This window comes from Microtus ochrogaster, chromosome 4 (assembly GCF_000317375.1).
Source record: "Microtus ochrogaster isolate Prairie Vole_2 chromosome 4, MicOch1.0, whole genome shotgun sequence".
Classification (NCBI taxonomy): Eukaryota; Metazoa; Chordata; class Mammalia; order Rodentia; family Cricetidae; genus Microtus; species Microtus ochrogaster.
This window is the reverse complement of record NC_022011.1, coordinates 30,610,926-30,625,505: the sequence shown is the minus strand read 5'-3', so window position 1 is coordinate 30,625,505 and position 14,580 is coordinate 30,610,926. Positions and strand designations below refer to the sequence as shown.

The window sequence follows — 14,580 nt, the reverse complement described above, 5'->3', positions numbered from 1 at the left end:
AGGTCAGAGTTTAAGCCTATCTTGCTCTTTCAAAGTTATTGACAAGAAATCCGACTTAAGAAGTGGCTACAAACAAGATATCCTGACGTAGGGTGTGCTTATTTGGTGTTTTACATATTAAGGTGGTCCATAGAGGTGAATCCACTTCACCCTGACCAAAGGTCAGAGAGAATTTAAGCCTATTCCTGCTCCTTTAAGGCTATCACAGGAGGTTTGACCCAGGGAGCGGCTGCCTACAGGATGCTTGGTCAAGGTGTAGTCACTGTATGTCCTGCCTAAACAACAGAATACCTGATGTTTCAAGTAAGTATTGAAGCAAGTAATTGCTCTGCTTATTTGTGTCATGTTAAAGCAATCATTTGCCTTCTTCCCCGCTTTTGGGATTGAAATATATAAGCATATAGAAAATAAATGCAGATGAATTCAATATTTACTGGATTTCCCTTCTGCTTCTATCCTATATCTCTGTATTTTTTTCATCTCTCTGTTTCTCCTATCTAGTTTTCTAACCCACAAGCCCCTACCCTGTAACATGTGAACCCTGTTGAAGCAGGACCCCAACAGATGTTGCCCCAGCATGTGGTTATGACAGAGTGGCCATGTCCAGACAACACTTCTGCTCTTGACTCTGCTTCTCACTGATGCCCATACATGTCTGCCAGCCGGGCAAAGCGGGGGCCCCAGTCACGGAGGTAGTCATAGTCCTGGTCCTCATCTCCCAGGCTGGTCAGGATGGAACTCAGTGTCCCTGCCACAGAGCCATCTCCCTCGTAGTCATAGATGAGAGCTGTGTCATAGGGAGGCACGCTGGGGTCACTGTCCGCAGCCTCCAAGCCCTGTGGGAAAGCCACACAGATCTCAGGACCACTCAGAGGCAAGCCAGGAGCCTTCTTATGCTCAGTCTTAACCAAGGCTAAATCTGCCCTGGGTACTGCACCAGATGGGAACCTCTCTTAAGTGGGGTGGGGCAGACGCAGAATATCTCCCAGTACCTATTGGGCTAGCAAGTAAGGTTCTGCTACCTCCAGCCTTTCCCCATCAGCATGGAGAGAAGCTATCTCCTTGTCATAGGTGTTCCTCCATCCCTAGCCTTTCAGGAGCCCTTCCTTAAACATCTGGCCTCAAAGCCGGGAGGTGGTGGTGCGCGCCTTTAATCCCAGCACTTGGGAGGCAGAGGCAGGTAGATCTCTATGAGTTCAAGACCAGCCTCATCTACAGAGCAAGTTCTAGGTCAGGCTCCAAAGCTACAGAGAAAAAAAGCATCTGGCCCCCTCCAGAGGCAGTATTTCCATTGCCACCCTGTCATCTTGTAACCAGTACCTGCACCAGGCTTACCACCCCCAAGGATACCCCTGATCTGCTGGGAGCTTTCTCTGGGCGGTGTGGGCAGGACATTCCCTGCGTGGCCCAACCTTGCCATCCACCCCGCACTCTGATCATCTTTTGTGTAGACAGTACTAATCCATGCAGTGTTCAAACTGATGCTTTGCCCAGATGGCAGCAATGCATGTGCTGCCCACACCTCATCATAGTAAACATAAGGAGAGAGGTCACGCAACATGCAAGGGTATGTGTGCCTCACAGAGCGACAGGAAACGGTTGTGTCACAGTCAGTGTTGGCTGGCCATGTCCCGCTCCAACCCACAGCTTTTGAAAGGCGCCTGGCCAACCCGCTTACCCACCCTCTCCTGCTTTCCTAAGGCTCGGCCAGGGTCCTGCTGGTGAGCTTACCCCCTGACATCCTACAGTACGAGGTCTGGAAGCAGGGTGTGGACATGGGTGTGTCTGTGCGCATGTGTGCATGTGCCCACTCTGTAATCAACCTCAGGGCACCTACATCACTGATGAAGTTGGCAATGTCAGATGGGCTGGTCGGGAGCGCTCGATGTGGCTGTGGCATGTAGCTGAAGGGGGCATCCCGGCGCAAGGGTGGCCTGCCCAGAGAGCGGCTGGTGGCCCTTGGTTCCACTGGGTGGCGCAGCTGGTTTATGTCATAAGCGTCCTGTAAGCCAGTAAGCAGTTAAATTCAAACAGAGTAGGGACCTTCTAGGAGGCTGGTGAGCATTCTAGGGGCTCCTTTCCACTGATCCGTGTGTCTAAACCATCACTTCGGTCTCCTTACCTGGTCCTCCTCCCCTCCTCCTTGCTCGTCGTAGTTAAGGATGTTGTCCCGAAGGTCCTCTTGTAGCCCATGCAACAGACTCTTGTCACGTGACTGTCCCCGGAACCGTGTGCGGAGTGCAGCAAGTAAGATGAGAACTATGGAAGCAGGAGAGACTGGCTGCAGTGTGGGCGCTAGAGGACTTGGGGTGGGGAAGGGATCCAGGAGGGAGGGCAGGACCAAGGACCTGCACTCACCGAGCAGGACCACAGTGCTGGCCAGCACAATGACCAGTGCACCCAGGCTGACGCCCACACCTCCTGCTAGCAGTGCAGCAGCCCCAGGCAGGCAAGTGCCATCAGTCCCACAGCGACACACGGTAACGTTCAGCGTTTGCTCTCGCTGCTGGGGTGGCTCCCCGGAGTCCTGCAGCAGCAAGCTCAGGCGGTGCAGGCCCTCAGAGACCTGATGTCGGAGCCTCAAGCGTGCATGGCTCACTACAGAAGGTGCAGCAGTTAGCAGAAGCTCCGCAATAACCCCGCTCTCACCCAGAGAGTATCAGAGTCACTGGGTGCCAGTTTCCCCACTACCCATTGAGTACTGTGGAAAATAAACCGGGCCCCGCCCAAGGATGTACTCATGTCGATACATTCTGTTGGCTGGCTTATCTCCTAGGTCCCAGGGTTATGGGGGCAACGCACCGTTAATCTGGCTGATGCTCCAGTTCCGGCCAAGATCTGGGACCCTAGGGTTCAGCTGGAAATGGAAGGGGGCCCCATGCGGAGGCAGGTCTTCATCCGTGGCACCCAGGAGGAGGCCAGGGCCCTGGTCTGGTTCACTGCACAGACTGCCGGATGGAGGAGGAGCCAGTGCAGGGGCATGGTCGTTGACTTCTAAGATCTCAATGGACAGGGTGCCCGTGGCTGTGCTGGGTGGTATGGCTGGAAGGAGGGGAGAGCTCATAAGCTGCCCTGTCAGTCCACAGAGGAAAGTGCTGGGCTGTGGAACAGAGATGGCACCCAGGGCAGGGGCTTCCCTCACCATTGTCCAGGGCCAGGATGATGGCCCTGTACCAGCCGTCCTTCAGAAAGGGTGAAGCAGGGCTCAGCACTCGCTGGGTCTGAATCCTGCCCGTGGCCCCATCCACTTGCAGCCAGTCTTCTGGGTCATAGTCCTTGGAGTAGCTGTTGGTGGGGAGGGGAGAAATGGGATGCGGCCCACCCAACACCCAGACATGGGGCCACATATCATGTATACCCTGACAGGCGCAGTGGCTACCCAGCCCTGAGCTAACTTTTCTTTTTTATTCCACTTTATATTTTAAACATTTTCACGTTATCTTTTTGCATGTGTGTGCACCTGCGTGAGCACCATGACACACGAGAAGTAAAGGGGCGATATGTGGGAACTGGGTCTCTCCTCTTACCAGGTCGGTTCCAAGAAATGAACTTATGTGGTCAGGCTGCGTGGCAAGCACCTTAACCCACTGAGCCATGTTGCCAGCCACCAACTTCCGAAGCTGGTTATCTGGCCTAGCTGCACACGAGGCATGCTTCTGCCCAGTGCCCCTCGGCAACAGGCAGTCTGGATTTCACCCTGCTTAGAACCTAGCACCATGGAGACACTGTGTCAGACTCGAGACTGGCAGTGAACTTACAGCATCAGGAGCTCTCACGGAAACAAAGGCCCACAAAAACGGACAGGTCGGCAGCCAGAGACTGGCTAAGACCAGTCTTGGACCACGTGTCCTTACTGGAGCCCAGCCCTGCCCTGTGGGGTGTGGTCAATCCACATGTGCATATAGGTATCTGAGGGACTCAATACCCCATAGCCCCCCACCAATTCTCTTTCACCCTCAGAATCCAGATGTACTCTCCACAGGAATGGGACCACTGATCCCTCTCCCCGACCCCCAACACCTCAGGGCACCCCACCTGATTCTCTGCAGCTGCTGTGTATCAGGGTCTCTGGCAGAAAAGGTGGCCACGGAGGTGCCTGGGGGTGCTCCTTCGGCTATGCCCGTCCTCAGTGGGTTCTCTGGAAACACTGGAGCCTCATTGATGTCCTGAACCCACACACTGACCCTGGTCTGGCCCCGCCGGGCCCGAGGGGCAGCTGCCTGCAGTGGGGCCTCATTCTGCACAGACACTCTGAGCTCATATTGTTCACGGCTTTCATAGTCCAGGGGCTGTGGGAGGAGGGCAGACACAGCTGAAATCCAAGTGCCAAGATATCTGTTCTGGAGACTCTGTCCCTAGGCCTGTCCTAAGAGCCCAGTTTTCCTCCCCCCCTTTAAATCTTGGCACAATAAAAATTATGCATGGCTCAAATATTAATAGGCATGAATTTGCTGGGTGTGGAATGGCAGTTTCATGTGTTACTCAATGACTACAGTTTTTTTCAAATTATTTATTTTTATCACTAAATTTATTTTTTCAAGATTTGGTTTTGTTGGACTACAGTTTTTGTATGTAGTTATGAGGTGGATAAGCCAGCTGATGCTAAGCAGAGGGGCCATCCTGGCTCACAGAGGTCCACCACTCTGCAGGTTTTAAGAACAGCAAGAAATTCTCCCTGAAGAGTTCCAGTCTGCCTCAAATTGTCTCACCAGTTTCTTCCAACAAATCTTCAAACGCACCAGCATCCAAATGCATCTGCGTCTACACATGTGACTGCCTGTGCCTCTATTAGATCTATACCTGCTTCTCGGTAGGAACGGGACTCATGCTGGTGCATAAGTTTGCTTAAAAATGTGAACCTAACTAATAAGGAAGGAGAAGGCTGCAGTAATGGCATTTTGTGGGTGCCTCCTACTGCCCAGTCTGGCCGGAGACCCATAGTCAGCACCTAATCCATCCCGTGCCCTGATCTAACCTAGCGTACTGGTAGGTTAGCCAGCACCTTTCTTTTTGTTTTTGTTTTTTTTTTGTTTTTGTTTTTGTTTTTCGAGACAGGGTTTCTCTGTGGCTTTGGAGCCTGTCCTGGAACTAGCTCTGTAGACCAGGCTGGTCTCGAACTCACAGAGATCCGCCTGCCTCTGCCTCCCGAGTGCTGGGATTAAAGGCGTGCGCCACCACCGCCTGGCTTTCTACCAGTGAGGAACCCAGGGCAAGCTACAGGAAGATGCCTGTGGCAGATTCTAGTGAGGGGAATGCCCACGACAGCGGCACGGCTCACCTTGACCACAGACAGCACACCTTCATTGGTCCTGGGGTCTGTGTAGATCTTGAACTGCCCATCAGGATCACCCTCCAGGATGGTGAATTTGGCCACCCAGTTAGGGGACCCAGGCAGGTCTCTGTCCTCCACCTCGAGCCGTCCCACATCCACTCCAGCGACAGCTTCTGCAGCCTCCATGAAGAACTGGGAGAGCCCAGCCCCAGTTACTCACCAGATTGGCAGATTGGGAATGGGAATCATCAGAATGCCCGGGCCTGTGACCCAGGGTGCCTGTCCTTGCTTCTCACTACGCTGCTCACTACAGGACATTTCAAAGGTCTGTCTTTTCCCCGAGCTCCCGATCCAGCCTGCTATTCCTGGATACGGGACCAACTATCCTCCTCACACAGCAAGGGGCCCAGAGACTTACTCTGGGCTGAGGACCCTGAAGGCACTGTGTAGCTGCTTCTCTCTATGGAACCTCACATGTAATCCGTGTTCCTGGGGCCCTTCTATTTTAGGCCCCCTACTCATGCAATGCCCTTCCCCCAGCCCTGAAACCATCCATCTTCACCTCGTCCTTGGTAAACTCAGGAGCATTGTCATTGATGTCATCTACGGAGATGATAGCCGAGGCTGTGGCAGTGAGGCCATCTCCCGACATGTCTGCCACCTGCAGGGTCAGGTTATACACAGCGACCACCTGGGGGACAATGTGACTTGAACTCAGATGTGATACCTAGACACAACCATTTTAGGACAGCAGCTAAGCCATCTGCAGCTTGCCCCTTACAGGGTCTGCCCCTGCCTCAGCCTGTGAGTGAACAAGAGGTCAGTTGTGGTACCAGAAAAGTCAGATGTTAGGGGCAACAGTAAGCAGAGGGAGCCGCATCAGCGTCTGGGGCAGGAATACCCTGGTGCAGCCGCACAGGCAAGCCTCAGAGGTGTCTTTAGGCATAAGTGTCTGGCCCAGAGGGTTAGAACATGATCAAAGAAGGATCAGGGTTAGAGTAATAATCACAACGTAAGCTGAGTGGTGGGAAGGCGCTGCCCTGTGAGCAGCCCTGAGGCTTGAGGGGATCAGCTGTGGAGAACAGGGCCCTCCTTGTCCCTGGGGCTGCCTCACCTCACGGTCCAGCCCCACTTGCACTGTGCGGATCTCTCCAGTATGCTCGTCAATGCTGAAGAACTCAGGGGTGCCCTGCTCCAGGATAGAGAACCTGAGAGCAGCATTGTCTGTCTCTGGATCATCGGCGTCCGTGGCCTCAGCCCTGGTTACGAAGGTGCCTAGGGAGGACAGGGGAGAATGTGGTCCACCACCATGGGGGCAGGTGGGGTGGGGCACCAGTTGGAGCGGAGTGCTCCCGGTGTGCACAGACTCCCTAGGTCTGACGCTGTGAGCACAGAGTGGGTAGATAGCCTGCTTTCTCGACTGAGTGTGTCACTGGGGCTGACGGCGTATGGTAGCCTCCAGTCCAGGGCTCTCCCACTGTCTTGCCTATATAAGGCTGACCACTGCAGGAGCATTTCAGCGGAGAACCAACGGGTCTTCTACCAGATGCCAGGTCAGCATGTGGAGCTAATGTACCCGGTCGGAGTAGTGAAGCCACTGGGATCCTCAGACAGCCTTGAGCCCTGGGGGTCACACCTGCCCAGGTGAAGGATACGCAAACACGTAGGTACAGATCCAGGCAGGACCTTGGAGGATGCTGGGAAGGTGCTACCTGTCACCCGCTTTTCCCTCAGAAGAGATTTGGTCTGACCCTCCTCCAGAACAGAGGTAAGAAAGCTGAGGCAGTGGAGTGGGTCAGGGTGAGAGAACAGGGCTCTGTGGACCCTGTGTCTCAGGTCTTGGCTTGCTCATGGGTGATATCATTTGCTGGATGCCCTGCTTCAGGCCTGCCTTATACAGACAGGAACCCCTGGCTGGGTGATTTCAGCACAGCACTGGCCCCAGGACTGAAGCCAAGGACAATGCTTCCAGCAAATTCTTGGTCATGGGACTCAGATTCCCAGTTCCGTGCTCTGGGAGTGTTCTCTGGCACACAGGTAAGGAAATATAGGCATGAGGAGTCAACTCCCCGATCAGAGAAGGGGCTGTGGCGTGTGGTGGGGGCAAGGGACCCTGAGCTGATTTGGAAGCAGAGGTATCAACAGGAGCTGGGACCAGTGTGCTGTGACTCATACAGGTATGAATGAGTTCACATGTGTGTTCACATGTGCACAGGTCCAGATGTATGTGTATTCAGATATGAGCACACTTTCCAGATGCACAGAACATCAGACTATAAGAATCACAACTCCAGAGGCTAGAGCAATGGCTCAGAGTTTAAGAGCGCTAGCTAGCTGGGCGGTGGTGGCGCTCGCCTTTAATCCCAGCACTGGGGAGGCAGGGATAGGTGAATCTCTGTGAGTTTGAGGCCAGCGAATTCCAGGACAGGCTCCAAAGCTATAGAGAAAACTTGTGTCGAAAAACAAAACAAAATAGACAAACAAAAAAAGGAAAAGAAAAAGAGAAAAAGAGCACTAGCTATTCTTGCAGAGGCCCAGGTTTAATCTCTAGCATCACGTCATCTAGCAATTCACCAACATCCTAACTTCAGTCTCAAGAGATCCAACGCAATCTTCTGGTCTCTAAGCACCCTGCATGCACAGGGGGTACAGATAAAACACTCAAATACACAATAATAAAAAGAAATACAACGCTACACGTCTACCCAGAAGAAAATCAGCATTTACAACACTGGGGAGAAGGGCCCAAAGGATGATGAAAAGCTGCCTGGGTAGTGGGGAAGACAGTTCTAGCCCATGACTATGGCACTAAAAAATGCCACAAGGACCCTGTAAGGAGCTGAAGCTGGCAGGGGGAACTTGAGGCATAATGAGAGACATGCAGTCTGGACCAGGAACTGTGAAAAAATGTCTGTGCCCTGGGGTCAGGCCTTTCCTGCCCTCCGAAAAGGGCTGGAGCAGAGCTGAGGCCGCTTCCGGTGTCTTTAAGAGCAACCTCTGCTGGGAAGGGTGGGGGGTAGAAAACTCTCCTTGGGCGCGCTGGCCAGGCTGGGAGAGAGAGGGAAACACCCAGAAGAACCACTTGTGGCTCACCACGACTGGGGTAGAACTGGGGTCAGCCCAGCCCCCTACCCACTGGCACACCAGCCCCTCCCTGTGATGGGGACCAGCCCCAGGGTGGGCAGGCCACTCTGTAATGGCCAAACTGTGTGGGCCTGGTGAGGTGGGAGGCACAGGGAGAGATGGCAAGATCAGGAGAGGCAGAAAGAAACGAGTCTGGTAAAGAGAAGGAAGGAAAGGCTGCAGGACTAGAACACCTGACCCAACAGTTCTCTGTCCTTACAGACTCATTATTATGGAAATTACAACTGGATAAGGTCAGTAGACACCAGTAGATGGGGGGGGGGTGCACCTGTATTTCCTGACTTTGGTAATTACAGAGAGCTTTCAGAACACACTGACATTGTAAGAATATTTGGTGTCCAGTCCACAGTCAAGCAGCTGAGTGAGAAGACAAAAAGGGGAAAGAAAAAAAAAAAAGGTTGAACAGATAAACAGGTCCCTGCAATGGGCACACAGGAATCAGGTTTGGCTTTTCAGCAGGTCTGGAGTCAGGCCAGGATAAAGATTCTAAGCGCACGGTTACTTTAACTCTTGACAAATGGGCAAATGAGGTGGGATGGGATGAACCTGAGGGCGAGAGGGCCAGACTCTGCTGCTTGTGTGCTTTGGGCTCCCTGAAACCCTCGCCCAGTGCAGGTGTGAACCACTGGGGACAGGCAATGAGGAAGGGAGGGGAAGTGGGCACAGCGCTCCACCTGGCCCTGCCCAGCCAGCCTGCCTGAGGAAGGCCAGGACAGGTGTATGATTCTGAAAGGGTCCTTGGGGGAAAGGGCAGAGTTTCGTGTAGCCAAGGCTGGCCTCAGATTGCTCAGGTAACTGAAAACGACCCTAAACTCTCAGGCTCCCTTTCCCAAGTGCTGGGTTCACACGTATGTGCAGTCACAACTGGTTGGGCTCTTTGAGATCAAACTGCACCTGAAGCAGCAGCCAGAGGAGGCCCTGCTCCAGGCTGTGGAGTTCCCTCTGGAGGATAAAAACGGCATTGGGATAATAAGCTCAGGCTCCGTGGGTTCACTCAACAGGACTGGACGGTTCCCTGAAAAGCTCAGCTTCACATTATGCAAAGTTCACCACCGTGAAAGGGAGAGGAATGACTGAAACACAGACACCCGAAAGCTTTGTGTGCAGGTCAATTTTTTGGGGGGAGTGGGGGTAGGGATGGCGTTGAGACAGGGTTTGAAGGTCAAATCCATATTGACATGGGAAGTGTGAAGGAGATTGCTTCCTTACACTCGACCCTTTGGATGAGTTTAGAATTGTCAATTCTGCAGTGCATAGAGATTCACCTGGCATGCCAGGCAAGCGCGCACCGCAGAGCAGAGGGGCAGGGGGCAGCTGCATCTCTAGTCTGCACCTGGACCTTCTGAAGACCCAGCTCACCTGGGATGGCACCCTCCAGGATGCGGCCCCTGAACACGTCCTGTAGGAAGACCGGCCGGTTGTCATTTTGGTCCACCACAACGATCTCCAGGTCCGTGGGCTCCTCCAGGGTAGAGCCACCCAAGTCCAGGGCAAAGGCCCTTAGCTGTCCAAACAGAAGGCAAGGACTGGCTCTATGACTCCTAAAGTCATGCAGAAGGAACAGCAAGGACCCATGGGCTGAACACAGGTGATGGGCACATGGGATGGAGCATACGCGTGGGCAAGCACCCTTTCCCTGAATGGAGCCTGCTTCCTCCCAGCATACAGGCTACACCGTCTCTCCTTGGCTGCCAGGCCACCCCCTGAACATCTCGTCAATGAAGTGATGTACTCACTAAGGTTCTGGGTTTATCTCCCTTACTCTGTGTGATTTGGGCTTCTTTCAAAATTTACCACATCCCTCCTTCTTCATTTTAGACAGGGTCTATGATCCCTGCTGCCTGGAACTCTGTAGACTAAGCTGGCCTTGAACTTACAGACGTCTGTCTGAGCTATGACTAGCCTAAGTCATTTTACTTTTTTTAAAAATATTTATTTATTTATTTATTATGTATACAATATTTTGTCTGCTTATATGCCTGCAGGGCAGAAGAGGGCACCAGACCTCATTACAGATGGTTGTGAGCCACCATGTGGTTGCTGGGAATTGAACTCATGTCTTTGGAAGAACAGGCAATGCTCTTAACCGCTGAGCCGTCTCTCCAGCCCATCATTTTACTTTTTGGAGCAGGGTTTCATATGAGCTTAGGACATTTTAACCTGCTTCCTTTTGGAGAAAGGCATGACAGAATTTCCACTCAGGAGGCAGAGACAGGCAGAAGGTGAGTTCAAGCCCAGCTAGAGATACACAGGAAGACATTGTGAATCACACTTAAGAAGAAAATCGTCTCATAGATTCCTCTTTAGAAAGGCCATAGCAGTCTCTCCGTTTGGAAGAATGTCTCGAGGATGTCAAAGAAATCCTGGAGACAGGCAGTGGTGTGCACACCTTTAATCCCAGTACCTGAGAGGCAGAGGTTGGTGGATCTGTATGAGTTTGAGGCCAGCCTAGTCTACAGAGCAAGTTCCAGGACAGCCAAAGCTATTTCGGACCAACCCCCCTCCCCTGCCAAAAAAAAAAAAAAATAGAAAAGAAAAAAGAAAAAAAATTTGGTCCCTGGAAAAATGGAGGTAGAGAGCTCCAGACAGACAGGATGCAGCCCACAGGGTCCCTCATGATTTTACCTGGTTTTAGTTTTGTACCAGGTTTGTGATCTGTAGCCCAGGCTGACTTCAAACTCCACATCTCCCTGTCTTAGTCTCCTAAGGATCACAGGTCTGTAACACTATGGAAAGCTCTATTTATTTGGTCATGTTGGGGATGGAATCGAGGGCCTTTACATGTTAGGCAAGCACCTACATCTCAGTCTGGCAGATAACTATTTACAGAGAAGCCTAAGGAGGTCCTGGGCTCATCTCCTGGCCTTGGGCACACCTCAGTGTGACTCTTACCTCCCTTCCTGAACCCCAGCACTGCAATGGTAGTGAGGCCCCCTTGGTGGCCAAATCACACCTCGGAGATCATCTTTTGCTGCTGATGGTAACACTATTTGGGAATTCTTTATGATATACCTATCCACCAGCAGTACGTGGCTCCAGGGAGAGCTGGCTGTCAGCTCAGCTCAGCAGCTGCAAAGATGCTCTCGCCTCCAGAGGAACACCCAGCCCTACTTCAAGGCCTCACACACTGAATGCTCAGATGTGGGTCCTATGGGGACCAGATCTTGCTTCAGAAGCATCTGACCTAGAGCCTGTCAGGTGGGGAGCAGAGGCCTGAGGAGGAGGAAGGAACCCGGCTTCCAATCAGGCCCTACCCTGAAGCGGTCCGTCTTCTCACGGTCCAGCGTGGCATTGAGGTACACCCTCCCTGTGAACTTGTCGATGGAGAAGACATTTCGGGGCTCCTCATCCACGCCGGGCCCCTGGATGCTGTAGATGACACTGCCCAGCTGTTGCTTATCAGACTTGATCTGTGGGACAGGAGTGGGGCTTAGTGAGGGTCAGAGGGCACCCCAACACCTTCATGTTCTTCCCCAGCAAAGGTCCTACGCTCTGAAGCCCAACACGTTCCCTTCCTAAACTCAAGCCCTGCTCCAGGGCATCCTGGGCCCGGTAGCCAGTTGCACTCCAAGCATGCAGACGGCTGACTGTTGATGTCCCAGGTTTACTCGTACTGCTGAATAAACAAAGCATATTATCTTCCAGGGGTGCATAGCCTGGGGACATGCCCACTAGGGAACCCTAATTTTGTTCCAAAAACCCAGAGTGACTAGCTCCTGCTAGCAGAGGGAGCTCCCCCAGATCCAAGAGGATCATTAAGAAATACCCCATGTCCCCTCCCACCGTTCCCTTACCTGCACCAGTGGGTAGGGGAGGCGTTTGTGGTTCTCAGACACACTGATGGGTGGGATGACCCAGGCTCTCCGCACACGGCCTGGGGCTGGTCCCCGACGCCAGGGATACAGGGTGCTGGGCTCTGGCTCAGGGAGTGCCCAGGGCAGGCCAAGGCTCTAAATACAGATGGGACACAGTCATACAGGGTATAGGGGTACCAGGGTGACATCATTCTTGGGGCTGTGGTTGGGCCCTATGCCATCTGGTAGTGTAACCACGGAAGAGTATAAGCTATGTGGGCCTAGGCAGTCACATCCTGGGGTGTTTAATTTTCAAATTTCTCATACGGGTGTTTCCTCTCCCATACACCTGTCTCATCTCCTTGACTAGAGCCCAGAAAACAGGTTGTGTCCACAATATCATCTGACCCCTAGAAGTAGAGTTTATTGGCTAGCTGGAGGCAATGTGAAGGCCTGCACTTTTTCTGAGATCCCTGTGAGGTCCGGTGCCAGCAGGGCCCAGGAAAGTGCCCAAGGGGCAATTCTTGCTTCCTAGGAATGAGGGCCAGGAGTATATTCAGCAGCTGGTAGGGCCAGAGACTCAGGCAGAAGTAGGGTTACTACATTAGGGTGAGAAATGGCATGTGTCCTTCCTCAGCCTCACAGCTTAAATGTCACAAGTGCCTGCTCTTATCAGAAGAGGCCACATGAGCGGAGGGGCTCCTAAGCACCTGTGTCCAACTTTGACCTACACAGACTCACCCTAGCCACCCAGGGCAGTAGGACCTAGTGTCTGAAACCTCCCTCTGCCACCAGGCCTGGCACTTGATTTCAGACACTTCCAGAAACAGGGCCAGGGAGCTCAAGAGGGGATGGCTGCTCTCCTATGGCCTGCAGTGCGAACAGGGAGGGGATGTGCTCAGGGCACCACATCCAGCTTCTCAATATTGCTTTGCAGAAGGAATGTCCAAACTGCCAGGTCCCTAGGCAGACAAGGACAACGAGGAGCTCATTTAAGCTGTGTTTTACAGTGGAACCTTGATGTCTGGGGCCTCGTTTGCTGGCCACGGTCATCTGTGACAAGGATGAGAGGTATGGAGGGCCAGGGAAGACAAGCTCTTCAGAGACCAGGGACTGGGCTGGGACACAGTCAGAGCTGCTCAGGGTACAGGGTGACCCTGGGCTTGCTGTATGGCTCAACTAAGGGGGCAGCTGGGGAAAAGGGATGAATTTCATAACTGGACCAAAGTTCTGGAAACCCAGGACTCTTGGAATACTCTCTTCCTCCTCATTACCCAGGCAGCGGCTACCTAGAAGAGCTGAACCAGAGACGGCTTGGCTTGGTATCCAAAGAGACTCACTCTCAAAAGATAACCTGAGTTTCATCTCTGGAGACCACGTGGTAAAATGAGATTTGACGTCCACAAGTTGTATTCTGGCCTTCACATGAAACATGTATGCTCCCACCACAATAAATAAATGTAACTTAAAAGAAAAAAGCAGTGTCTGGGGTTGTGTGGCTGCAGACAGGAGAGGAAGTCAAGTCTCTAAGCACAGAAGGCGCATTACTGAGCCCCGTTCTCCCAAAGCCACGGCCATTACCTGATTGTGACTGCAGACAGCCCCACCCCTCAGAGGGGGAAACTAGAGATTGGAGAAGAGACTTGTCTATCAAGTAAATGACAGACCGCACAGCGGCTCCCCAAGGCATCCCCGACCTGGTTCTCACAGGAGGTTTTCATCCCTGGTTTGGGGATAGATCTCACCCTGAGTGCTCCACCCTCCAGTTCTTCCTTGTTCCACTCCTTAATTTGGAGAAGTGATGAGAACCAGTCATCTGAGGACTTTGGGGACCCTTGTGAACACTGGCGCCACTGGTACTTCTGAAAGACCCCTCACCCCAAAGCACAGCCTGGTCGAGGCTGCCATGACGGGTGTGGATGTCGGCCATGCGTTGACCTCATTGTCCACAGCACAGGCTGACTAGGAACAAAGCCTAGGGCAGCCATATGCTCCCAGGGTGCTGGGAGGTTGTCAGGCCAATGCTAGGTGGGCCACAGCCTGGCAGGATTTGTGGAAGTGATGGGCGTGGGGGGCTCTAGCACACAGGGACTGCATGGTTTGGAAATGCTCTCAGCATTCATAGCTGTCCATAGCTGCACTCCCCTGGTCCCACGGGAGGGCCAAGGGCAAGCAAAGGGGCCAATCCTTCAGACTCCCTGCTGGCCGGCGTTGTGGAGCCAGGGGCAGGGGGGATTGGGAGACTTCAGTCACCACCCCAGGGCCAGTCACAGGCCTTTTCTTTACATTTGTTTTGGGGGCAGAGGGACAGGTGTGGAGGTCAGAGGACAGGTGTGGAGGTCAGAGGACAGGTGTGGAGGTCAGAGGACA

The 14,580-nt window shown here is 53.0% G+C and overlaps 1 protein-coding gene across 1 annotated transcript; it reads right to left on the bottom strand.

Annotated features, from left to right (window-relative positions):
• Positions 1-363: 363 nt before the first annotated feature.
• Positions 364-14,118, bottom strand: Cdh15 (cadherin 15). Its single transcript, XM_026778621.1, has 14 exons — positions 14,089-14,118; positions 12,211-12,366; positions 11,671-11,826; positions 9,776-9,920; positions 6,387-6,547; positions 5,835-5,963; positions 5,279-5,464; positions 4,036-4,289; positions 3,143-3,285; positions 2,803-3,042; positions 2,359-2,598; positions 2,123-2,259; positions 1,838-2,002; positions 364-836 (listed from the first exon to the last, which is right to left on the bottom strand). The coding sequence occupies exons 1-14, from the start codon at positions 14,116-14,118 to the stop codon at positions 636-638; spliced, it is 2,343 nt and encodes a 780-aa protein (XP_026634422.1). The 3' UTR covers positions 364-635.
• Positions 14,119-14,580: the final 462 nt, after the last annotated feature.